The following is a 26,319-nucleotide window of genomic DNA, read 5'->3' on the forward strand; positions in this document are numbered from 1 at the left end:
TTGGAAGAATTGATTTGCCAAATAGCAGCAGGCAGAAAAGACCCCCAGAGGCTCTTCTTAGCACACCGAGGTGGAATGAGCCTGTGGCTAGAAGTACTCCAAGAGAGCGCCCCCTGGAGGGGATGGAGGGGATTATTTCATGATGGCATTCAATTTTGTGTCCATCCTCTTTTCCACCACAGTGTCCAGTGTGTCTAGGGTTCACAGTGTGAAGAAGCAGACTTTCCTGATAAGTTTGTTATAAAGTGCTCTACGTATCTGCCATGTCTTATCTTTCATATCAAGTTAGGCATGCATAAATGCTGTATATAGTAACCATGGCTGATTTTTTAACTATGTTCATAATTAATATTACTGCATAGAGTCTTGAAACGGAGTATTAAAGGTCATTGGCAGTTGGAGGTATTCTATTCCACCATTAGGTGTGAGTAGGCTAAACAACCAACTCTTTTTCTTAGCTCTCCCCACTCTATGGCAATTCTTTTAAAGATGCAATGAAGCATACATCATTGTTTCAGTCACAAGGTTTGTGACTGTGTAAAATTTCAAGGATAAATAAAACTGACATGGTTTGTACCTTTTAATATTAGAGATGACTCCTTGATTGCAGTATTTAATTGAAGCACAGTGAGGATGCTCATAATTGTGGTTTTAATGACTGCACCATTCATACTGGAGTAGTCAGGAGGACCTGTAAGCTAAAGCTGTTGTACGTATTATACATCATCAGGGGAGTTTAGAAGTTTTAAACTTACCTAGAAGCTAGTATGCAGACCTGAGAGCCAAAATAAATTTCACATTTTAGCTAGAAAAAGATGATCAAGTAATGTGAGGACTGAAAAACAGATAAAAGCCCTCGTGGATACAGTAGGAAAATACCAAATTCTATTCAGAGAGCGCTTGGGCTCAAAACCATCTCCTGGAGTTGTGAGGCAGCAGTGCTAACCACTGTAGCTCTGGGTCCCTGTTGTCATGAAGTGGATTAAACAGATTTGATAAAAAAGGGAATTGATGGTTGACTTTAAATGGATAGTAATTCTAGTAAATGAGTTAATGGTATATATATAGAATAAAAAATAAAATGGTTCCTTTTTCATGATGAAACTAGCTTTGCTACGCATGTAAGTAATTAATTTAGACCTCGTGTTTTTTTATTTGATGTATGGATTGTCCATTTGGTTTGTTACAGTAATATGCAGCCGATCCCCTTCCCCTGGGACGGCCTTTTCCTCTTTGGATAGAGTTGCCCATTTTCAATGCTTCCTGTCAGCATTGTTTGTCAAACTGATCACATTTATAGTTGAACTATTTTACTGGGAAAAAGTGGCAATGGCCACTACAGCATTGGCCTGGTATAGTGACTTTAGCCTGTTCACGTCAGATATTTGGCTTCCCAACGAGTGCATAAATTTTTTGTTATTTTTAATCATTCATTGCCCACCACTCAAAGTTATCAGTCATTAGAATTATAATTATAAACTTCGTTCACATGGCCATAGTGGGTACAGGAAAGGCACTACCATGCTGCTGTTGCCGGCATAAAGCTTTAGACAACAGAATAGTTGATAAGACCATTTTTATTTTTAGACCCTTATTTGGCATTTGTATTATCATTTTTGATTTTTTGACCCTTCTTCTACATGTTTTGACTGTTTTTAATTTTGTCTTGCTAACCCTAGCAACCAAATGGACACACACACATGCACACACACACACACACACACACACGTCATTTTGTTAAGGTGGATAAGCTAATTTCTGTCCATTCTGCAGTTAACTCTCTATAGACATTTTCAGAGTTAACATTTGTAGTGTGCCATCTATTGGAATATATTTTGTAATGCATCTAGTAATAAAATGCATTGCATTTTTCATTTCAGCAGATGGCATATCACAAACATTAGCACTGCTCTTATGAGTCCCATACCAAATGGCATATAACAGAGACATAGCAACCGGACAGTCACACAGATACACAGACACTGTCCTTTTATAAGAGAAAATTTCATCGTACTTCACTTAGAAATTCTTTTTCATTCATTTGACCTTTTAAGCACTGCTGCAGCATGATGGTGTCATGTCTAGTATTGCTGCATCACGGTGTGAAAATCCTGGGTTTGAATCTTGGTCCAAGCACAGGCTTTGTGCAGTTGGCATGGTCTCCCTGTGCTTGCATGTATTTTTTATTTTTCTCATATAGTGCCTTATCTATCTATCTATCTATCTATGTATCTATCTATCTATCTATCTATCTATCTATCTATCTATCTATCTATCTATCTATCTATCTATCATATAGTGTCTTTCATATCTATCTATCTATCTATCTATCTATCTATCTATCTATCTATCTATCTATCTATCTATCTATCTATCTATCTATCTATCTATCTATCTATCCAGTACCGCCGCTCCCTATACGCAGAGTACGCAGTCTGCGTAGAGCACCAACTCCCAGGGGGGCACCATCCCAGCTGCTCAGAAAAATCGTTTTTATATATTATAATAATAAATTAATATTAATAATATACATACACAAATAAACAAAAATATAAACGTATATATTGCATTTTACGGTGAACGCAGAGTAGGCTAAGCACACGTGATGACGCGCGCGCCCTCACCTCTGTTATGGCTGCCTATTTGGCCAGAAATGATAATAATTGAACAATATGCCTGGTCCTGGAAAGAGACATCAACAGTCTGGCGCCGAGAAACGAAAGAAAAAAAAAGCCCAAGATGAAGCCCGTGCATCACTTTCAGGTACGTTCATAATCCTGTGAAACTTTATTTTATTCTGTCGACCTCATTTACGACTTTGCCTCAAGAAAAAGCAGAAGTGTGCCTTTGTAAATTTTGAACTTTGGAAAGCTCCAGCAGATGACAGTGTTGATTTTATTTCAGTTTATTATTGTTTATTTTATTTATTATAAATGTTTTATTTAAAGTGTAATTTTAGTTTGTATTTTTTGCTGTAGAGCTACAATTGTAATTTATAAATGATACAATTTATTTATGTATTTACTTTTATTTGAATAAAGTTCTATTTTGGCCCCTATAGTAGGTGTTTTTTTTATTATTTTATTTTTACTTCCGTAATATTTGGGGGAGGGGGCACAAAAGTAAATTTCTGCTTAGGACACCCATTTGGCCAGCAGCGGCCCTGTATCTATCTATCTATCTATCTATCTATCTATCTATCTATCTATCTATCTATCTATCTATCTATCTATCTATCTATCTATCTATCTATTATATAGTGTCTTTCATGTCTATCTATTTATCTAGCAGGCAGAAGGCTTAGAAATCACAAACACAGCTCTAGGCCTTTAGCTTTGCCAATGCCATTATTCTGACATTAATTAACAAAAACAAAGAAACCAAAACAATTTTTTTTTCCATAGAAATGTCCTTACTTAACTTCTGCGGTTTATTTCATTATGAAATCTGCATGTTAAGTTGATTAATGTGTTTAAATCACATTGTTTAGTAATCCTTTTATTATCTCAGTGACCCTAATTAGAAAACATGTATTAGAATTTATAAAATAAATTAGAAAGATTAATGTAGTTCTATAATATTTAGGATATCTGTTCCAGCTCATGAATTTGTATTAGTTATGTTTTATTATTAGCCCATTATTTTACCAGAGAGCTATTAGTTGATGTCAAATAACAATCAATACATTTTACAACTTAAAAAAATTGTAGTAATTCAGCCCTGCAGCGTAAATGTCAGTGGGTTTGTTTTCTTATTTTTGCTATGACTTAGTGACATGTTTTTTGTTTTTTTTTTGTATACAAAGACTTTTTAGATTTTTCTGTTAGCTTTAATTATTAATAAAAAAGGTGTAAACCATGCTCCATTAATTATTCTGTGCATTCCTCTCCTCTAAGAAATAAAATAAAGATGAATTTTAAAAGTCCCAGTTATCTGAGGATGATGTTGTTGCACTCGAGGGAGCATAGTAAAATGGAGCATTTCTGTGTATCAGTAGCCAACAGGATAATGAAGCTGTATGAAGAAAGAATTAACAGTTTTCAACGGCTGCCAATGGCCCAGTCTCTCTGAGCTGGCTTTGCAGTATGCCTCTGTTCCAAATTGTAAAATATTTCCATCCATCCACCTACCCATCCACTTCCTGAACTTGGTTATTTCAGTTTTAGGAGTTTATACAGGTAGTATATCTATCTATCTATCTATCTATCTATTTGATGCAAAACAAGAAACTAACTTTAGATGTGGTGCCAGTCCTTTTCAGGGTACTGTATACTGTAAATGCACACACCCCACCCATTCATACTGGGTCACTTTATAGTCACATATTTTTTGTCCTATGGGAAAAGCAGGGTACCTGTGTAAAAATCATAGAGAAACAACAACAACAATACAGTAACATTTATTTATATAGCACATTTTCATACAAATGATGTAGCTCAAAATGCTTTACAAGATGAAGAAAGAGAAAAAAGAGGCAATATTAATTAACATAGAATAAAAGTAAGGTCCGATGGCCAGGAAGGACAGAAAAAACAAAATAAAATCTGCAGGGGTTCCGAGGCCACAAGACCACCCAGCCCCCTCTAGGCATTCTACCTAACATACATGACCTCAATCAGTCCTTTTTGTATTCAGGGTTCTTTTTTTTTGTTTTGTTCTTTATTTCGCCTTATAAAATTTCTTGTACAGTGATCCCTCGCTATATCGCGCTTCGCCTTTCACGGCTTCACTCTATCGCGGATTTTATATGTAAGCATATTTAAATATATGTCGCGGATTTTTTGCTGGTTTGCGGATTTCTGAGGACAATGGGTCTTTTAATTTCTGGTACATGCTTCCTCAGTTGGTTTGCCCAGTTGATTTCATACAAGGGATGCTATTGGCAGATGGCTGAGAAGCTACCCAACTTACTTTTCTCTGTGTCTCTTGCGCTGACTTTCTCTGATCCTGACGTAGGGGGTGTGAGCAGGGGGGCTGTTCGCACACCTAGACGATACGGACGCTCGTCTAAAAATGCTGAAAGATTATCTTCACGTTGCTACCTTCTGTGTGCAGCTGCTTAGTGAAGCGACATGCTGCACGGTGCTTCACATACTTAAAAGCTCAAAGGGCACGTATTGATTTTTCACTCTTTGTTTTTATCTCTCTCTCTCTCTCTCTCTCTTTGTCTGCTCCTGACGGAGGGGGTGTGAGCTGCCGCCTTCAACAGCTTTGTGCCGCGGTGCTTCGCATACTTAAGCCAAACAGCCCGATTGATTTGTTTGCTTTGCTCTCTGTTTCTGACAGCCTGTGCTCCTGACACGCACTCCTTTGAAGAGGAAGATATGTTTGCATTCTTTTAATTGTGAGACAGAACTGTCATCTCTGTTTTGTCATGGAGCACAGTTTAAACTTTTGAAAAAGAGACAAATGTTTGTTTGCAGTGTTTGAATAACGTTCCTGTCTCTCTACAACCTCCTGTGTTTCTGCGCAAATCAGTGACCCAAGCATGACAATATAAAAATAACCATATAAACATATGGTTTCTACTTCGCGGATTTTCTTATTTCGCGGGTGGCTCTGGAACGCAACCCCCGCGATGGAGGAGGGATTACTGTATTAGGAATTTGGTAATTTTCGCATACCCTTTGGGGTCAGAGTGCAGGGTCAGCCATTGTACAGCGCCCCTGGAGCAATTACAGGTTAAGGGCCTTGCTCAAGGGCCCAGCAGAGCAGTGGCTTTTTGGCAGTGATGGGGATTCGAACCGGCAACCTTCGGGATACCAGCGCAGATCCTTAGCCTCAGAGCCACCACTCCGCCAAATTTATGGAAGAACTTGATGATGACGATCATGTGGACTTCTGGCCTTTAATCCATCAATGTAGGGACATCGGGTGGTGGTGGCACAGATCACCACCACAGAAAACCGGAAAAAGAACAGCAGAGAACGTAGGGGTTAGTAGGGATTTTGCAGCCATCAGGAATAATAATGATAATTAAATGCATATACAGAGTATCAGGATTAAGCTAGAATGAAGCTATGAGAAAGCCATGTTAAAATAATGTGTTTTCAGCAATGTTTTAAAGTGCTCCACCGTATTAGCCTGGCTAATTTCTATCGGTAAACTATTCCAGACTGTAGGTGCATAACAGCAGAAGGCTGACTCACCATTACTTTTAAGTTTAGCTCTTGGAATTATAAGCAGAAAACAAGTAAACTCCACACAGTCGGTTACTGGAACACGATTCAACTTTACTTAGGACTCCAGGGCTTTGGCACTGCAGCACTGATTACTGTAGCACCATGCTGTCCTATCAAAATGCTATAGCATTGTTTGTCCCAATTAATCAAATTCACTGAATGGCAGAGCCTAACCAGGTAGCATTGTGTGCAAGACTGGAAAGCAGCCTGAGACATGGAGAATATGGAAACTCCACACTGATAACAAGAGGACGTGGGATTACAAATCCAGGATGGTGGATCTGTGAAGTGGCATTGCTACCAACTGTGCCACCACTCTGTGATTAACAGCATATAGATAGATAGATAGATAGATAGATAGATAGATAGATAGATAGATAGATAGATAGATAGATAGATAGATAGATAGATAGATAGATAGATAGATAGATAGATAGATAGATAGATAGATAGATAGATAGATAGATAGATAGATCGATCCCAAGGGGAAATTCACATACTGCAGCAGCAGCATACTGATAAAGACAATATTAAGTTAAAGATTGATAACAATGCAGATATACAGACAGACAATAACTTTGTATAATGTTAATGTTTACTCCCCGGGTGGAATTGAAGAGTCGCATAGTGTGGGGGAGGAACGATCTCCTCAATCTGTCAGTGGAGCAGGACAAAGCTGCTCCTTTGTCTGGAGATGATACTGTTTAGTGGATGCAGTGGATTCTCCATAATTGACAGGAGCCTGCTCAGTGCCCGTCACTCTGCCACAGATGTCAAACTGTCCAGCTCCATGCCTACAATAGAGCCTGCCTTCCTTACCAGTTTGTCCAGGCGTGAGGCGTCTCTCTTCTTTATGCTGCCTCCCCAGCACACCACCGCGTAGAAGAGGGTGCTCGCCACAACCGTCTGATAGAACATCTACAGCTTCTTATTGCAGATGTTGAAGGACGCCAGCCTTCTAAGGAAGTATAGTCGGCTCTGTCCTCTCTTGCACAGAGCATCAGTATTGGCAGTCCAGTCCAATTTATCATCCAGCTGCACTCCCAGGTATTTATAGGTCTGCACCCTCTGCACACAGTCACCTCTGATGATCACGGGGTCCATGAGGGGCCTGAGCCTCCTAAAATCCACCACCAGCTCCTTGGTTTTGCTGGTGTTCAGGTGTAGGTGGTATGAGTTGCACCATTTAACAAAGTCCTTGATGAGGTTCCTATACTCCTCCTCCTGCCCACTCCTGATGCAGCCCACGATAGCAGTGTCGTCAGCGAACTTTTGCACGTGGCAGGACTCCGAGTTGTATTGGAAGTCCAATGTATATAGGCTGAACAGGACCGGAGAAAGTACAGTCCCCTGCGGCGCTCCTGTGTTGGTGACCATAATGTCAGACCTGCAGTTCCCGAGACGCACATACTGAGGTCTGTTTGTAAGATAGTCCAAGATCCATGCCACCAGTTATGAATCTACTCCCATCTCTGTCAGCTTGACCCTAAGGAGCAGAGGTTGGATGGTGTTGAAGGCACTAGAGAAGTCCAGAAACATAATTCTTACTGCACCACTGCCTCTATCCAAGTGGGAGAGGGATTGGTGTAATATATAGATGATGGCATCCTCCGCTCCTACCTTCTCCTGGTATGCGAACTGCAGAGGATCGAGGGCGTGATGGACCTGTGGCCTCAGGTGGTGAAGCAGCAGCCGCTCCATGAGTATATATGATATAATAGATACATACACATATGTATCTATTAAATAAATAAAAAATTAATTGTACATGTGGAGTTGCTTTAAGTTTGATATTTAACACTTTATTTATTTTTTACGTTTATTAATGCACAGAAAATGGATGTGATATACTACTGTGAATAAATATTTACAGTACAAGTAAACAGATGGGTCACAGTGTTGAGGTAGCAGGTTGCTATCCGAGTGAGTAACCGGATGCTTGACAGTTTTTTGATTTTTTAATTTTATGGTAAAGCCTGCTAAACTCCCTCAAAGAAAACCGTTTAGCCCTTATTTAATACAAATAAAGAAAACAATTTATTCCCATCTGTGCCTCTATTTGACATATAAGAGTCTACAGTTTAATTTAATTGTGGGCATGCATGTGTCTGTAATGAAGTATCATTATTCTTGGCTGCATATGCCCTAAAGTAGGGATAATAATTAGAAACAAACCTTTATCAAGTGAACAGAGTGTACTTTATTAAAAGCATCCAACAGTCTTGAACATTTATAGATTTTATAACAAATGAACCACCCCGAGCAGCAAAATGCATGATTCATCCAAAGCTTTTGTTACAGGTTGACACCTTACAGATTACTATTATTCTGATTTTTAAATTTCCTTTAGTTTGATTTACTGATGTTTAATTAATTATGTGCCTGGCCTTTCTGGATTTGAGTGTGGAACTACGAAACTCCAGAGAGCTCAAGACAATGCAGTCAACTTTATTCCCCTTCATTCATTCTTTGTTCATATGTTCCAGCACATCAGTGACATTTAAGTTTTATCTTCATATTTTAAATGTAACACTACAGCACAACAGAAAATAAATTGAATAAAATGTGACAAGGCAGAAATCTGTTTAGTAAATGCTTTTAATGAATTGTCTGAAGGCCATTCATGAGACCTTGACTGCTGTTTTGCACCTGTAAATGGTTTTACATTTTATTTTTTTAAGAGTTCTTTTTGGCAGCCTTATAATTTAAATTATATGATTTCATAGAATATAACATTGCCATCATTCGTGTTTAAATTCTGTCTGTCTGTCTGTCTCTCTGTCTGTCTGTCCATAGTGTGCTACTACTATTATTTATTTATTTTTTTTCATTAAACCCAGGTAAGGGAGAATATTGTAACGGCTTACATGTAAGCAAACACTTCCTTAGGTGTCAGAATTTAGAAAAGCTCAGAGCTTATGCTATTGCATGAATTATTTACGCCTCTCATTCACATACCCTGTTTTATATTACAGTTGGCGTTGCTCCATTTTTTCACTGCCAACAGTGTTTAGAAAAACGCTGAGTGCATTTTTGATCCGATTCTGCTACATTAATTCACTGATTTGTATATTTTTTGTACAATCAAAGGCACACTTTGAAATAACATTTGTTAATATCAGTGTATCACTACTTAATATTTAAAAAGAAGAGCAGAATGCAAACATCTCTTGTCACAATGAATGCTCCTGACACCTATTCTACTGAAGTCATATCCTTTAGTCCCAGAGCCCACCTCCATGCCGCGGATCAAGCAGATATCCCCTTAGACCAATATGTCCTTTAGACTTGAATTGCTACAACTCAGCCTTCTTACATAACTGTGAATAAGGAGCAATAAATCCTTTTATTTTAAATATCAAGGTTTCTTGGTGGCACCATACTGTAGAACCTCTAAGATATGCGATGTCTTCAAAATGCTTTTTAATGTGTTGACATCTTGTTCCCTTCAAAACACTTATACTGCCATGAAGCAGAAAAAACAAATGCAACATTGAGGTGATTTTTGAAAGTATAGCTTTTGGAAAACAACCATTTTATCTGTCCTACCCAAGATGACATGATGAGATAATAGAGGTGAATAAACTGGCAAAACATTGTAATTTCTAGACAGCACTGTTTACTACTGATCTGAGTGGCTCCTCACTATCATGGCTAAGTGTGATGCCCCTGGTTGTCCAAAGCCCTAGCATCTTTCTGCAACGATAAACATGAAACTGAGGTGGACTAGTGCAATGAGGACACAAAACAACAATGCAGATGCAAACAGTGCTCTTTGTATTTTATTCCAACTAGCAGTGTCCAAATTAATTTAGTACACTGCAAGTTCTTCAAGTAAATAAATAAATACATAAATAAAGCAAGATAAGGAGGTAAAAAACCCATGAATAAATGAAACCAATAAATAAAGCAAGTTAAAAGACTTAAAAAACGGTCAGGATGAACTTTTTTTTTCTACAGCTCTTGGGCCCCGGTGTATCTCTCTCTCCTCTGCTTACCCTTAGTGTCTGCTCAGCAGGCAGAAAGGCCGACAAGTACGGTTACCTCTCTAGCTCTTATTCAAGCCGCCTCAGTTGGTCACCGCTGGGGAGCTCAGAACCTGTCTCTTTTATCTTGCCATCTGCCCTCAGTCCAGCAGGACCACTGGAGCCCTTGGTTGCTCCTGTTCCACTCCTGGAGTGCCATTCCTCTCACTCCCTCCTGGGGCTACCCTCCTTGCCTCAGCAGTTGGCTCAACCTCGACGTTTACACTCTCTCAGTCTCTCACCTTGTCTCTTTTCCTTTTTTCTCATTATCAGTTTCAACTCCACCCTTTTGATTGTCTTTTCTTTCTTGCTCCCAGACCCCTTTTACCTCAGTGAGTGTAGGTGCAGCAAAAGAACCTAGGAGTGCCAATAAAGGACAGCTGTGCTGTCTTTGTGCTTGTTACATGCCAGTTGAAAATCTACCCCCAAGTCCAAGTCAAGTCCTCCACAGCAGCATGGCTTTCCTCTAACACATCTACACTCACAGGATCTGCGCTGTGTGGAAGGAGATCTCCGAGGAAGACAGGAATAATTCAATCAATCGGTCTTTATTCAGTAACAGATGAGTACATGGATTCTACGTTGCAAGGCAGAAAAGCAAAATTCTGCTTTTCAGTCGGCTTTTTATATTTTCTCCCTCCCCTTGCCCTTACTTATAAAAAAGCATAATATTGTTTATCTATACATTTAATTTTATATTGCTTAAATCAGCCAACCATGTCTGTTTAGTGTACGTGTCAGAGGGGCCCCAAAGAAGGAAAGGTCATCTTTCCTGTGTCTAGAAAAGGAAGTTACCCTAAGTCAGCTTACTTCACCTTGTCTTACGACAGGCGCCTGTATTAATAACGTTTACTACAGCAGAACAGCTTTTAACTGCCTCACTGTTTTTATTAAAAATCCTGCACCACCATGGACCCCTTGAGCCACACCAAGTAAAAGGACATATGAGGAACAGTTTAACGGATGGAGTTTTATTTTAAGGATTTTTTTTTTATTTTTAGGACTGCGGCCTGGGTTTGAATCCCTGTTATACAAGAAACAGGTGACTTGAGAGATAAAGCTAATTCTTTCTAAAACTATGTCATTCCCATTGTTAGAAATCTGGAAAATCAAAGCATACAAATATATGAAGTGCCATGAAAAAGTATTTGCTCCATTCAGATTTCTTCAGTTAATGCAACATTTGTTACATGTTTTTACATCTATTACTCAATCTTTTAGGTAAAGGACACCTGAGTGAACAAACAACACATTTTTACTTATTTCATTAATCAAATGAAAGTGTTATCTATCATCATCTGGCACTTTGTTCCCTAGTTACATCAGCCTAATTAAAGGCATAATTTGAGTCACCTGAATGAACACAGTCAGATCTGCTCAGAGCCAGACTGACAACACAGAAATTCAATAAGCGAAGAGGAAACAGAGGAAATCAGAAAGGAGACATTATTAAATCTCCATAATCTACTTCTGAGTCTGGGGGGTGGGGGGAAGATCTTCTCCCTGTCACACTGGGCATAAGGCTGGAACCAACACTGCATGTGATGCCATTTTAGGACAGATGTACAATGCAATTGTGGTTGAATTTGTGCAGGGTCTCTAGTCAATTAGTGAGCTGCTTGTGTCGGTCTCCCAATGGAAATTGAAAACCCTTCATTATTTTTCATGCTTTGGTCACAAATGACAGGAGATATATGACAGACATTCTAAGAAAAATAAATTAGTGATGGTATAGTTGTGTAATCTGGTGTATAAGCTGTTATAATAAACAGAAACTGTACTTTTTCAGCTCTGGTGAGCTGAAGTACAGAAAATGACCCGTGACCCTCAGCATCTATTTTCCTGTCATGTACACAATTATCAACCTCAGTACTATGTGTTTCCATGGTTACCATGAGTTTCTTATATCCCCAACAGATTTCTTTTCAGTAGTAAAGGTTTTTGCCTGAATAAAACATACGTGCTCCATCCATTTGTTGAATCGACTTTTTTCATCTGTATTATGAGAAACTGAAGCCTTGAACATGCAGTAACGCAAGAGCTGGCCCTGAATAAGTTTACAGTCCATTGCAAGGCATACTCTCAGACTCTCCCACACTCCCTCACGCTGGGTCAGTTTAGATTTGGCAGTTAACATTTCATGCACTTTTTAGGGATGTGGCAAAAAAGACAGAATACCTTGAGGAAAAAAAAATTATGTAGAGGATGTGCAAGCTTCACAGAGCCAGTTGGAACTATGGACCGCCGACTTTTGTGCAATGAGAAGCCATGCCAACTACTGTTTCAGTGTTCATTGCACTCAAAATATATATGCATGTAAAATTAAATTAGTTGTATTTGGGTTTGGTGTTTGTCATGGAAGTTAAAATATAAAGAACTAGCTGTCCCCTGGGGCTCTGCCCACTTAGTAGTGAAACAGGACAAACTTTAAATATCAATAAAAATGAAAAAATGTAATTCTGGCCAATCAGAAGGTAGGTACCCTCCAACGTCAAAAGTTACCACTGTATCTGATGGGACAGCGTCCCCACCGTGGGGAGAAAAGCACATGTCCGTGATATCTGTGGCAATCAGCAGCTTCCCTCTACAACACACGTAGCTCTGATCTCTCTCTCCAGAATGTCAAACGTTACTCCTTAACAATCCATAGATGATAATGTCTGTTGAACAAACAGGTATCGCTAGCTAAGTGGAGGCAAGGTACACTAGAAAACATTTGGTGAGAGGAAGATCAACTCGTATGGAGGCTGGCGTGTGAGTGAGGAGGACATCAGATTTGTGTAAATAAATCAGTACCGCAAGTGCGATGAGAGAAGTCACAAAATCAACCGGAATGTTCAAGCAAATTGTAGAAAAAAGCCCGATCTAAATCCGTTAAGTAGTTCTCTCGTGAAAAGCGGACAGACAGGCAGACACAGAGACATTGGATTTTATATATACCATATATATATATAGTGTGGTAGCCGATCCGGACACAGACAGGCAGACACCGGTGGTTCAAACCCAAGCACACGTTTATTCATAATCAACTTTATACAGTGACGCACACAACCCAGTACTCCTGTACTTTTCACCCACAAAGTCCAGGCCTCTTCGCAATGCCTTTCTCTCTAGGTCCGCCTCCACTCCTCTCCTTCCGAGCGCTGTCCTTCTTCCACCCAACTTCAGCATGTTGCATATGTATAACTACTGTGAAATGGCGTTTTCACAGTAGGGCAATCACCTGGGTAAGGATGTAGTCATTCTTTAGTACTATTTGAATGAGCAATTGATCCTTATAAATTTCTCTTTTCACTTAATATGTTAGGCTATTCCAGGGTGGAAAACATCGGATGTCTTTCTGATGTAACTAAAAACTGGAGGCCTGCAGATATCCCATTTGTAAAAGAGAAGAAAATGGCAAACTTCACCTAGACAGTTACCAAATTAATAGTTAAGCACACAAAATCCTGAAGCTGTGAGGCAACAATACTAATTTATTTGTGACCCATAACATGTGTATAACTTTGATATTGTTGTCTTCTAGTCTTTAGCTAAACTAACATTCATATAACATGAGCTGTGTGTGCTAAATCTGTGAAACACATAATGCTATGTGAAAGAGAGGTGACAATGTATGTGACTCTCAAGCTCAATGAAGAAAACTTCATGTGTCAGACTGTAAGGTCTTTTTTGCATGTGTGCTCAACTAAAGTAGTATTCAGAATAATAATGAAATGAAACTATACAAAAACAAACAGTTTTTTGAGCTTACTGTGTCCGAGTTGAATGAATCAGAGTTCTGGGTTTTGAAAAGGTTGTGTATTCTTCACGTAATCTGCTAGATTTTTAGATTTAATTTTCTCCTGAAAGCACTCTTTTTGTTAAGGGCCTATGCGTAAAGTACAGGGATTTGACTGGTTTTTAGGAAGAGCAAATAGCAGACTATGTAAATAACAAAAATATATTTACTCACAGTAATAACTGGCATGTTTTATATTAGTGAATAGGCTGGACACATCCAGTATATATTTTTTGGGCTGTGGAAGGGAGAGTGTTGTTCACATGATCCATAATACATGGTATTTTACTTTGTATTAGACTTTTAAGTAATGAAGACCATAGTTGAACTGAGAAGGATACCATTGTAAACTCAGATGGTGTCTATAGAGAAGCCATAGTGCAATCATCTCATTTCAGAGAGCTGAGAGAAATTGAGCTTGGGTGTGCAAAAGCAAAGCAAACACTGAAAATTGTCATTAGTGAACATGATGCCATTCCAATCCAGTGGTTTGAATTCTGCTCCAAGTGAGGACATGTAACTGACAGAGGTCCTACCAAGCTAATTTCTTACTGTTGACATTTGGGGGCTTGTGAGGGATTTGTACAGATAGGGAGGGCCAGGTGTAGTGAGGCTGAAATGCTTTGAACAGAAGACACCCTCACGTTCAGAAGCCCAACTGGTCACTAGTAAGGGGGGGTTCCCCTTTGGCTGAAATGTCTAAAAATGGTTGCGCTCTGTGCTCTGAATCCAGCAGCCCGAGTTTGTGTCCAGCAGCTCTGAGCGAAGAGGAATGTCATATTAGGAATGTCATATAAGCGAATTTTTCAGTGTGTGGCACCGTTCATACAACCATCTTTGCTGAGATTAATGTTGCAGCAGACCAGAACCTACTCTGTCAGCACTGAGCACAAGAAAAGAAACAACCTTGAATAGGACATCAGTCTGTCTCAGCATACAACTCTCACTCATGCAAGGACAGTTTAGAGTGTCTGCTTAAGGCACAAGCCCTTGGGATGTGAGAGAAAATCTGGACGAGTGGGATAAAAACTCACACAGACATAAGGAGAATGTGCAAGCATCACACAGACAGCAATGGGTGCGATTATACCTTAGCACTCTAGAGGTATTAGGTAGAAGTGGTAACCAAGGTCTAGACTTTGACTTCTCTTTTAGATTTGCATTGTGGTTAGGCTCATTGTTCTACTACAGTTATTAAAAGTTTGGCCAGCCTATGGGTATCATACAGATGGCCTTGAATTTCCCTCTAGAATACACTGGTACAAACAGTAATTCATTATTGACTATGATTGCATGGTCCTGTGACTGTAAAACAACTCTAAATCATAATCCCTCCACCATTGTTCCATATGTTGATACAGGCTACTGTTGTTGATATCTTATGTTTGGTCTTTGCAAATATGGCTATGAGCATAACAGCTAAACTAATCCACTTTTGTGTGTTCTGTCAGACAGACATTTTCTGGATATCTTGTAGTTTGTTCAGATGCAGTTGTACTGCCCTTTGCACCTGAAAACCATTTCTTAAAGAACTTACCTATTCAGTCTTTTCTTAAAGGTTGAGTCTTGGACTGTAATCTGCACTGTTTATAGATCCCTGAGTGTTTTGAGTTCTTTTTTAATTTCTCATAATATCATAAAATCTGATCTTTGGCTGAATATTCTGGGATGCACACTCCTGGATAGATTGACAACTGTCATGAATGTTATCCATTTTTTAAATGATCCTCTTCAATGAAGAAGAATGGATTCGAAATTGCATTCAGTGAAATCATTTGCCTCGCTGAGATCATTTCTGTTGTCTTTTGTTCTTTGGATGATTCCCCCACAAACATGAACGTGCCAAACTGAACTGTCAAAGGTTCTGTTTTTACATCGAGGTGGTGGCACTTTAACTAATTATGTGCTTTATTAACAGCACTTGGCTCTGCTTAATTATAGAAGCAATTAAGAATGTATGCACATCTTCACACACAGCTTCTGTATGTTGCCATGTTTTTTGTTAAATTAATATTGGCAAAGTGAAATCTGTTTTGTGTTGCTTTTTATTCGTGGTAAGACTTGCCTAATTTTAAGACTTGATTGCCATTTATGTACCGATATGTGAAACAACAGATTTGAAAGTAGGTGTGCTTACTTTTTCACATCTCTCTATTATAAAAAAAAATCTTGGAAGGAGACGAGACATGATTGTCTCAGAGACACTTTCACGTCCCACGAGACGACAAGGGCTTATGCAAAGAGATTCGGAAAAGTCCTGTGTGATTATGTCAAACGCATTTCTTGTAGAGAGAAAGAAACGATATTCACTCATGGGCAGTTATACGTTGTGTTGTCCTGATGGAATACCAAACACGGAACCAAAATTCAATTCCATATTGGTGAAAAGGTAAAAGTGAAAAGAGATTGAATATATGGACATAGGTGATATGACAGAAGTGCGCTACGTGAAATGCAGATCACGCGGCACAGCAGCAGCTGCAAGCCAGCAGCTGATCGAACAAAGAGGAGGTAAAAAAAACTGAATGTGTTTCCCATTGTATCACCATTTAAGAGGGTTGTCGGAGGAGCGATCACGTCTTCTTGGGGTGCGTTCAGCCCCCCTCTTCACAACACGAGCAGTGGTTGGCGCATAGTGCAGGGGGGGGGGTGCAAAGAGAGCAGGGGGTGAAGCCCCCTAGTTACTATAAAAACTCATGTTGGTAAATGTGTCAAAGCATTCTGCTAAATTACTGAAACAATACTTTTTTTCTATTTGTGCATGAAAAATAATTATTTGGTGGCATGGTACTTGGTTTTGCTTTTATATACAGTATTTATTTACATTTAATACTGCACCTTTGATTTCTTGACTTTGTCTTGAACTTAAAGTTAATAACAAGACAGTAATGTTAATTTGAGCACCTTTAAATATTTTTTTAAATCTTTAATTTTTTAAAATAATTTTTATAATACTGAAAGCATGGAATATATTTTAATCACCAGTTATTACTAATATATTTAAAATGTGTTTAAAAACAAAAATCTCCAAGAGTATTAGTTCTAATACAAAACTTCATTATATTTATCTTCTGGAGAAATCAATATTCTTTTAAGTGATTCGTGCAATGCAATAGAATCGTTTGCTTATAGGAAACTGTTACTGCTCAAAGGTTGATATTTGATGGCTCATGACACTTGTTCCTCCTCAAGAATAACTACATCGACCCCTCTGTCCAGAAGGGGGGATTCTTGGAGTCCCTGGCTGCCTGGTGCACACAGGTGTAGTAACTCAGCTTATCAGAGAGGCTCATAAGAACAGAGGCGACCTTGCTGTGTTGTGGTTGGACCTGGCCAATGCCTATGGGTCTATACCACACAAGCTGGTTGAGCTTGCACTACATCGCCACCATGTTCCCAGGAAAATCAAGGATCTGATCCTGGATTACTATAACAACTTCAGGATAAGGGTCACTTCTGGGTCAGAAATATCAGACTGGCATTGGCTTGGCAAGGGAATAATAACGGGGTGCACCATCTCCATTATTCTTTTTGCCCTTGCCATGAATATGGTGGTCAAGTCAGCTGAGGTAGAATGCAAAAGCCCCCTGACTAAGTCAGGTATACGACAGCCCCCGATATGAGCTTATATGGATGATCTAACTATCACGACAACATCGGTTCCAGGGAGCAGGTGAATCCTACAAGGACTTAAGAGACTTATCACATGGGCAAGGATGAGTTTTAAGCCTTCCAAGTCAAGGTCCATGGTGCTAAAGAAGGGAAAGGTGACTGATAAGTACCGATTTGCTATCGCGGGAACAGTCATCCCATCCATCACAGATCAGCCAGTCAAGAGTTTGGGGAAAGTCTTTGACTCAAGTCTGAAAGACACAGCGGCCATTCAGAAATCCACCCAGGAGCTTGGGACGTACCTCACCAAGGTTGATAGGTCTGGCCTGCCTGGTAGGTTTAAAGCCTGGATCTATCAACACTCAATCCTGCCCCGAGTCCTGTGACCTCTGCTGGTATATGCAGTCCCGTTTTCAACAGTTGAGTCCCTTGAAAAGAAGATCAGCAGCTTTCTTCAGAGGTGGCTGGGACTCCCACGCAGCCTCACCAGCGCAGCACTGTATGGGACAAGTAACATCCTATGGTTACCATTTAGCGGCCTCACTGAAAAATTCATGGTGGCACTCACCGGAGAAGCCCTACAGTACGGGGACTCCAAGGATTGTAAGGTGTCAGCAGCTGGCATTGAGGTGAGGACAGGCAGGAAATGGAGGGCGGAGAAGGCTGTGGAGGTGGCAGAGTCACGCCTGAGACAGAAAGCTCTGGTGGGCACCGTGGCAACAGGTAGAGCAAGTCTGGGCTACTTCCCAAAGACCCAGATCGGCAAGACCAAGGGCAAGGAGAGAATCCATCTACTGCAGGAAGAGGTCCGAGCAGGGGTGGAGGAAGAGAGAGTGAGCAGGGCAGTACAACTCTGGCAACAGGGTGCATGAACAAGGTGGGATAGTACTCTCCAGCGAAGGATCACCAAGTCGGAGATTATGCAGGGAGATTTCTTTCGTGTCCGATTCCTGGTGCAGGTGGTCTACGATGCCCTGCCAAGCCCAGCAAACCTCCACGTCTGGGGAAAGAGCGAGACACCATCCTGTCCACTTTGTTCAGGAAGAGGCTCTCTAGAACATCTACTCAGCAGCTGCCCTAAGGCTCTGGCAGACGACCGCTACCGGTGGCGCCATGACAAGGTGCTCAAGGCAGTTGCTGAAATCTTGGCTGCAGCCATCAAGACAAGCAAATTCCTCCACGGCCCAAAGAAGGCAGTTACCTTCTTTAAAGCGGGAGAGCAATCCCAGGTAAAGGCAGTAATAACAGGCCTCTTCCACACAGCCTGTGACTGGCAGCTGCAGGCTGACTTGGTAAAGCAGCTAAAGTTCCCGCAGCAAATTGTAACAACATCACTCCTGCCAGACATGATCATTACATCAGAGGCCTCAAAACAGCTGATCATGCTGGAACTGACAGTGCCCTGGGGAGAGCGTATTGAGGAAGCGCGCCAAGTACCAGGAGCTGGTGGAGGAGTGCAGGGACAGAGGCTGAAGGGTACTCTATGAGCCCATAGAAATTGGCTACAGAGGATTTGCAGGATGCTCACTCTGCAGAGTCCTCACACGGCTGGGCATAACAGGAGCGGCCAAAAAGAGGGCCATTAAATCTGCAAGTGAAGCTGCAGAGAAAGCCTCAAGGTGGCTTTAGATAAAGAGGGCTGTTCAGTGGATCGTTACTGGGATGCAAGTTGGGGATTGATCAACCCCGGCTGGGTCGCCTGAGTGAGGGTGTATGATGTTGCGAGACCCAAAACACCCGATAACCTCAGGATACATCACTGATGATGTGTCCTAGTGCATCCAGGTGATGTTTCTTATATAGTAAGAGATTCACATTTATGTTTCATTTAAGAATCAACTTTGTTACAGGTGTTTCTCCTAACATTCCTTAGGAGGAATAGCTTTAGACAAAAAGGAGACATGAGATACAACTGAGGTAAAAGGAGTCAAAATTGAGGATTTTCTCTTTCAGGACTTCATATTGTTTGCTTATTATTGGACTTATGTCTTTATCTAATGTGATTTACAATATCTGAGATATGGTCGGTTACATTTGTTTTGTATTTCCAATTGGAGCACAGGCAGGTGAAGTGACTTGCTCATAGTTACATGGTGTTAGCAGTGGGATTGAAACACATAGCCTCAGGGCCTGAAGTTCAAAGTCTTACCCACTATGTCATATTGCATGCCTTATGTTCTAGAATGATTTAATTGGAGCATGGCAATACAAATTATTATTCTAAAGTAAGTACAGTTGAACCTCGGTTAACGAACGCCTCGGTACATGTACAAATTGGTTTACGACCAAAAAGTTCGCCAAACTTTTGCCTCGGTTCATGACCACACACTCGGTATGTGAACAAGCCAGTTTCCCTTTCGATTTGTGCGCACCGATGATTTCCGCACGTGTTGCATTGTTCTCAGTCAGACATGCGTGATTGCACGTGTGTGTGTGCTTTTGCTGTGAACTCTTTGTGCTCTATTTCATTTCCCTTCCGGTTCTTATGCGCCGATTACTGTATTTAAGCACTGGTTCAGCCTCTCCCTGTTCATTGTTCTCAGTCAGATGTGCGTGCTTCACCTGTGAACTCTTTGTGCTCTACAGTATTTTGTGTGCTTCTGCAGTTAACCATGGCATCTAAGCAAGTGAAGAGTGGTGAGAAGAAAGTTTTGCAGAAAATTGAAATCGAAGTAAAGAAAGAAATTATTGAAAAGTATGAGCGTGGCGTTCGTGTTACTGATCTTGCCGCCGAGTACAAGAAGTCAAAATCTATGATTTTGACTATTCTAAAGCAGAAAGAATCTATTAAAGCAGCTAATGTTGCAAAAGGAGTTACCAGGCAGAGGCCTCAAGTGCTGGAAGAGGTGGAAAAACTGTTGCTAGTGTGGCTGAACGAGAAGCAACTTGCAGGGGATAGCGTAAGCGAGGCGATGTTATGTGAGAAAGCCAGGAAGATTCATGGCGATTTTCTGCAAAACTATTCTTCTATGAGTGGCGAAAGTGAGGAATTTAAAGCCAGTAGAAGATGGTTTGAAAAGTTTCACAAGAGAAGTGGCATTCATAGTGTGGTAAGGCATGGAGAGGCTGCTAGTTCCGACGCTGAAGCTGCGAAAGAATTCGTGAAAAATTTCACAAAATTAGTGGAGGACGAAGGCTACATCCCGCAACAAGTCTTCACCTGTGACAAGACCGGATTGTTCTCCACCCAGTTTCTCCTCACTTCATGCCAGAACTCGACTCATGCAAGGTTAGTTTTCTTGGTGGTTTATGGTTAGTTTTTGTATTACGAATTTTTCAAATGTTCATTTTTCGGTTCGTAGCGTGAATTGTTGCAATGTTACTTTTCTCTTTTTTCAAATGTTCATTTTTTTCCTTGTGCTTAAAACACATTAAAAAAAAGTTTACACAGCGATCGGGTTGTAAGGCTATTAGCGTGAACTCCTGCAATGTTACTTTCTTAGTTGTTTATGGTTGGCTTTTAAATAAAGTTTGGATTTGTTCAAATGTTCCTTTTTTTCCCCTGTGCTTAAAACTCATTAAAAAAAAGTTTACACAGCGATCAGGTTGTAAGGCTATTAGTGTGAACTCCTGCAATGTTACTTTCTTGGTGGTTTATGGTTGGTTTTTAAATAAAGTTCGGATTTGTTCAAATTTTCCTTTTTTTCCCTGTGCTTAAAACTCAAAAAAAAAAAAAGTGTTTACAGCAATCGGGTCATAAGACTACAGTATAGCGCGAACTCTTGCAGTGTTAGTTTTCTCTGTTGTTCAAGGTTTTCTCAGTGTTATTCAATGTTTTTACATTTAGTTTACTATTACACTGTGCATTCTATGGTTTAATTAACTATATTTGTGCTTAAAAACTAAAAAAAAATATATATTTACATACAGTTCGTATGGGCTGGAGCGGATTAATTGTACTTACAGTACATACAATCCTATGGGGGAAATTGCTTCGGTTCATGACCAAATCGGTTTACGACCAGAGTTTTGGAACAAATTATGGTCGTGAACCGAGGTTCCACTGTACTGCAATTTTGTAATCGTAGTAACATGTTTCATTACCACAAACAGCTGTCCGTTCATTGTCACAATTTATTTTTGAGCACACAATGAAAACACTTTTCAAATTGCAAAATAAAAAGTCAAGACAATGTGAGCCCTTTGTGTGATTTTGCTAAGATTTCCACTGAAACTCAAGAGGAGACACCTTTAAGACTACTCTGTTATTTTTTTCTCAGGAGAAAAATCTAAGAAGTATGAGACAAAATAATATCATGTCTCCATTTTATTTCTTTCTGATCTCATTGTTGACCAGGAGAAGCCAAAAAGATATTAAGATTTCTTTTTTGATTTTTCATTCCTATGGGAATGAATGGGTGAGCAGAGGTTTACGCCACCTAGTTGAAGAAACTGAAACTCCACCTGTGCCTATTCTAAATTAGGGGGCTGCATGTGTGTCAACTGAAATGTAAAAATGTGTACATGCCTTGATATAGTTACCTACTAAAATGGCAAGAACATATCATTTTTGATATATCTCTGCAAAAAAAAATTTTAAGGTGACCATACATAGGATATGAATATTTTGGTAAACAACCCTTTGCTTTAGGTGTGAACTATTATAGATATGAAATATTTGAATTGTATACAACATGTTTTGATTTCAAATCAAGTGCAAATTTCACTTTTCCTTTGATTTATAGTAGAGGCTTCCTTCGACAAAGCACACTGTTGAGGACAACAGTTTTTAACCATGTTCACAATCCTTTTACTTTTGAAAAATTAATATCTGAATAAAACTGAAGTGATAATATGGTCCTACTGTATGTAATAACATACTAAACTGGAAAACTTACTTCTTTATGAACCTATATGGCTCATATCAGTGTAATCTTGTTTCCTGCAGCCAGTTCAAGGATTTGACTATGCTAAGCAACATCTTGGGCAACAAGGAGGTGAAGAAGACACAATTCCAGTGACACAAGAGACAGTAATCTTACCACTGCCTGTGAGGGATATGCCCCTGTCCCAGGACAGAGGTATTCTGAAAGATGGAAGCATTAGCAAAATAGCAATGTCCACTGACCTTCGGAAAAGGTAAGATCTCAAAATAAAATGGTAATTTTATATTCTGTATTTTATGTTACACTTAGAATCTAACTGACATCTTTTTTTTCTTACGTGCATTTTAGCTCATCGCCATCAAGTGATCAGTATTTCATATCATCATCTATGTTAAGCACTTAGTGATTAATATTTAGAATTTTACTCTTCAGTGAATATTAATACTTAATACTCTTCAGTGGAGTATTACACTTCCAATTGAGTTCTTCTTGCTCAATTACATAGTCCCTATAATCTTTAAGTGTGCAATATTTTTCAATTGGTATTACCATATGCAGTATACTCAACGGTTAAGTTGGCTCGTGAAACCCAAAAAATCAATCATAAAATCAGACCCCGACTTGTATGCCCATTCAAAAATTTGACACTTACTTATTTATATTTTTTAACATCTTCTTGCCTCCTCCAATCTCACATCAGTTTCTCAGACGCATCGAATTTTGTTGCAGCAGCGCAGTTACCAATTTCTTTCGCTACTTCAATGCCTTTTAATTTAAAACCAGCTTCATATTTTCTTCTGATCGAACGCTCCATTGTAGATAAGAGATGCTCTTACGATAAAGGTGTATGAGGGTGTGAGATACAAAACACAAATAAGTGCAAATGTTGCTTTGGAATAGTTTGGGTATTACCGTGTGGTCACGTAGGCACAATAGAGAGAGAGAGAGAGAGAGAGAGAGAGAGAGAGAGAGAGAGAGAGGTTAGGAGCAGACGCTGATGTGTGCTCTGTGGTTGATCTCTCAGGTGGGTGTTAGCATATCATAATCACTTGTACCAATAGCATGAGTTTTCCGCATTCAACTTATATGAGCAACATTATAAAATACCAGAAATTATACGACTTATCCGAGGGAGAACTTATCTGCGAGTATATAATTATTACATTAATTATTTACAGTGATAACAAATATCTAATACTGATTTAGGGCCATTCTTTGAGAATTCCAAGTTAAATGTGCTAAGCTTGCCATCTTAAATACCTTCTGGAAAATTATGTCACATGGTCCAACTTGTAGGAGTCACATCATGACAACAAAGCATCATTACCAACAACAAATGAGACAGAAGAGTGATGCTAAACCAAAATGGCAGCAAAAATGTAAATATAATATTAGATTTTTAGAAACTGATAAATATAAGTCCAAAGGGTACAAAATGAAAACTATAATGGCAGAAACCTCCAAATCATGACAAGTAAAGTTTGTAGTCTGAAGCACTTCCACATTAATAAAATGTATTTTTTCAAATGCACTTACTGCATATATGTTCCAGTGATTCCCATTACCACAGAGTATTTAAGAAATGTACAGAATTACTTTCTTACTTCATTATTTTGTAGAAGTCGGATGTTAGATGCATTGTATTGTTTAGACATTTTTGTATGGTTTCAGATGTACAACGCATGATTGTTGTTTATTTTTGTGAAATTTAAGGCTGGCAAATTATATACTGTATACTATCACTAAGACTGATAATATGAACTTTGTTCGGTGGTCCAGATGTAAATCCTGTTAAAATGCTTCTCTTCAGTTCATTTCTCATCAACGCATTTTTACATCACATACTGTACATACATTTACAACCTTCTACATATTTTAAATATCCATCCGTCCAACCCACATTATCCAACCCACTATATCCTAACTACAGGGTCACAGGGTCTGCTGGAGCCAATCCCAGCCAACACAGGGCACAAGGCAGAAAATAAACCCCGGGCAGGGTGCCACACACACACACACACACACACACACACACACACACACACACTAGGGACAATTTAGGATCACCAATGCACCTAACCTGCATGTCTTTGGCCTGTGGGAGGAAACCGGAGTACCCGGAGGAAACCCACGCAGACACAGGGAGAACATGCAAACTCCATGCAGGGAGGACCCAGGAAGGGAACCCAGTATTTTAAATATAGTATAGTTAAATAATAAAATAACATGAAACAAAGATGATACAATATGCATAATCTATATGCAATATCCAAATAGAAATGAACAAATATTTCTAGATGTACAGAGACTGTCCTCAGCCACTTGATTACTCAGCTTCTTCCTAGATGCTTCAACAGTACACCATGGCACAGGCAAATGTCAATAACTCTTTAAATACAATCATGTTCTAATGTTAGGTCAGTGACTGATGATGACACATCAATTTTAGAGTCCTGTCTAAAGGCCTGAATGATAATCTTATCAAAATGACAGTGATGCCAAGTTCCTTCACTGAACACTAAGGAAAGAAACAGATCTGGACAGCCCCAGTAACAGCATTGACAATGATTGACACATTTAGTAAAAAGCTGCCTCAGCAGCTGCTCTGACTAGAGTCTACTATCTTAACGTAAGGAGTCTTCATAGTTGAAGGCCATCTCTAATATTGGCAGGCAGATAATTCCAGGCCTATATCTACTGGCCCAGCCTCCTATACTAGTTTGACTTGTGGTAAGCAATGTGATCAACCTGCTAAAGTACTGCACTTTAAAATCCATGGTTGCCTTATATTTACAACATTTGTGATATCATTGGTTACATTTCTTTTGGACTTCCAGTTGGAGCAGAGACAGGCCAAGTAACTTGCTTAGGGCCACAAAGTGTCAGAAGCAGGATTTGAACTCACAACCTCAGGGTCTGAATTTGAACGTCTTAACCACTACACCACACTGCCTGCCTTCTAAATCCGCACTGCTGAGGAAGATGTGGTTATACAATAGTGGTGTGACTTGGGATGATTTTGCTCTAGACTAGAGTATGAGGCTATTTTTTTTTTGGCAGGCTTAGTGAAATGACTCAGTTTAATCAGAAAGTAATTGAGAAATTTTGGAAAGGAGGGCAAAATATATGTTCAAGAAAATAATATGATCGTGAAGGCAGAATAAGATGTAGGTTGGACTTGTCCTGTGGGTTTAAGTACAAGGCAGGTTGGAGGGTGAGTTATGTTTTAAGATGTAGAGGTATGTGGATCTTACAATGTAAATTTTTGCCAGGTGAGGTAAGCCTGATAAACTTGCAAAGGACTGAGCAGACCAGCAGCAAGTGTAGAATAAAATTAGGGTGGGAATGACAAACTGGGATGTACGACTAGTGATTTTATAATATGGATTTATTGAATACAATGGAAATGGCCAAGGACTGGGCACTCTATTAGCAAAAGCAGAATAAGATTTGGATTGGACTCATGCTAAGGATGTGTTATAGGACAGGAGGAAGTGCATGCTATTGGAAGATTAAGGAGGTGGGGATGCGGACATTATCGTGTGGGCTTTGGCAGAATGAGCAACTATGCAAGTCGACAGAGGATTGTGAAATTTAAAGACAGGTGTAGTATAAAATTTGGGTGGCAGGTGCACTTGTTCCTTTCCACATCTAGGTCAAGTTATGGGAAGAATAAGTGGATTGTGGATGTCACAGAATGAAGTTTTGAAGCATAGTAGAAATGGGAAAGCTGGCACCAGATTGGGTAGCATGGTGGAAAGTGTATAATACATTTTAGCCTGGATATGTCCTGTGGGCCTGGCATTGGATAGGCCAAGATATGCATTGACACTATGATGAGGACCACAAGAGCATGTGGAGTGACTAGATAGATAGATAGATAGATAGATAGA

The 26,319-nt window shown here is 39.6% G+C and overlaps 1 protein-coding gene across 3 annotated transcripts in view; it reads left to right on the plus strand.

Annotated features, from left to right (window-relative positions):
* Positions 1–26,319, plus strand: part of LOC114645957 (UPF0606 protein KIAA1549L-like) — a 333,503-nt gene that overhangs the window by 233,241 nt on the left and 73,943 nt on the right. For all 3 annotated transcript variants that reach the window (XM_028793895.2, XM_028793894.2, XM_051923802.1), the window contains one exon: positions 22,489–22,679. In XM_028793895.2, coding sequence (XP_028649728.2) covers positions 22,489–22,679 — 191 coding nt within the window. The remainder of the gene's footprint in view (positions 1–22,488; positions 22,680–26,319) is intronic.

The sequence above is a fragment of the Erpetoichthys calabaricus genome, chromosome 2, assembly GCF_900747795.2.
Source record: "Erpetoichthys calabaricus chromosome 2, fErpCal1.3, whole genome shotgun sequence".
NCBI classification, from domain to species: domain Eukaryota; kingdom Metazoa; phylum Chordata; class Cladistia; order Polypteriformes; family Polypteridae; genus Erpetoichthys; species Erpetoichthys calabaricus.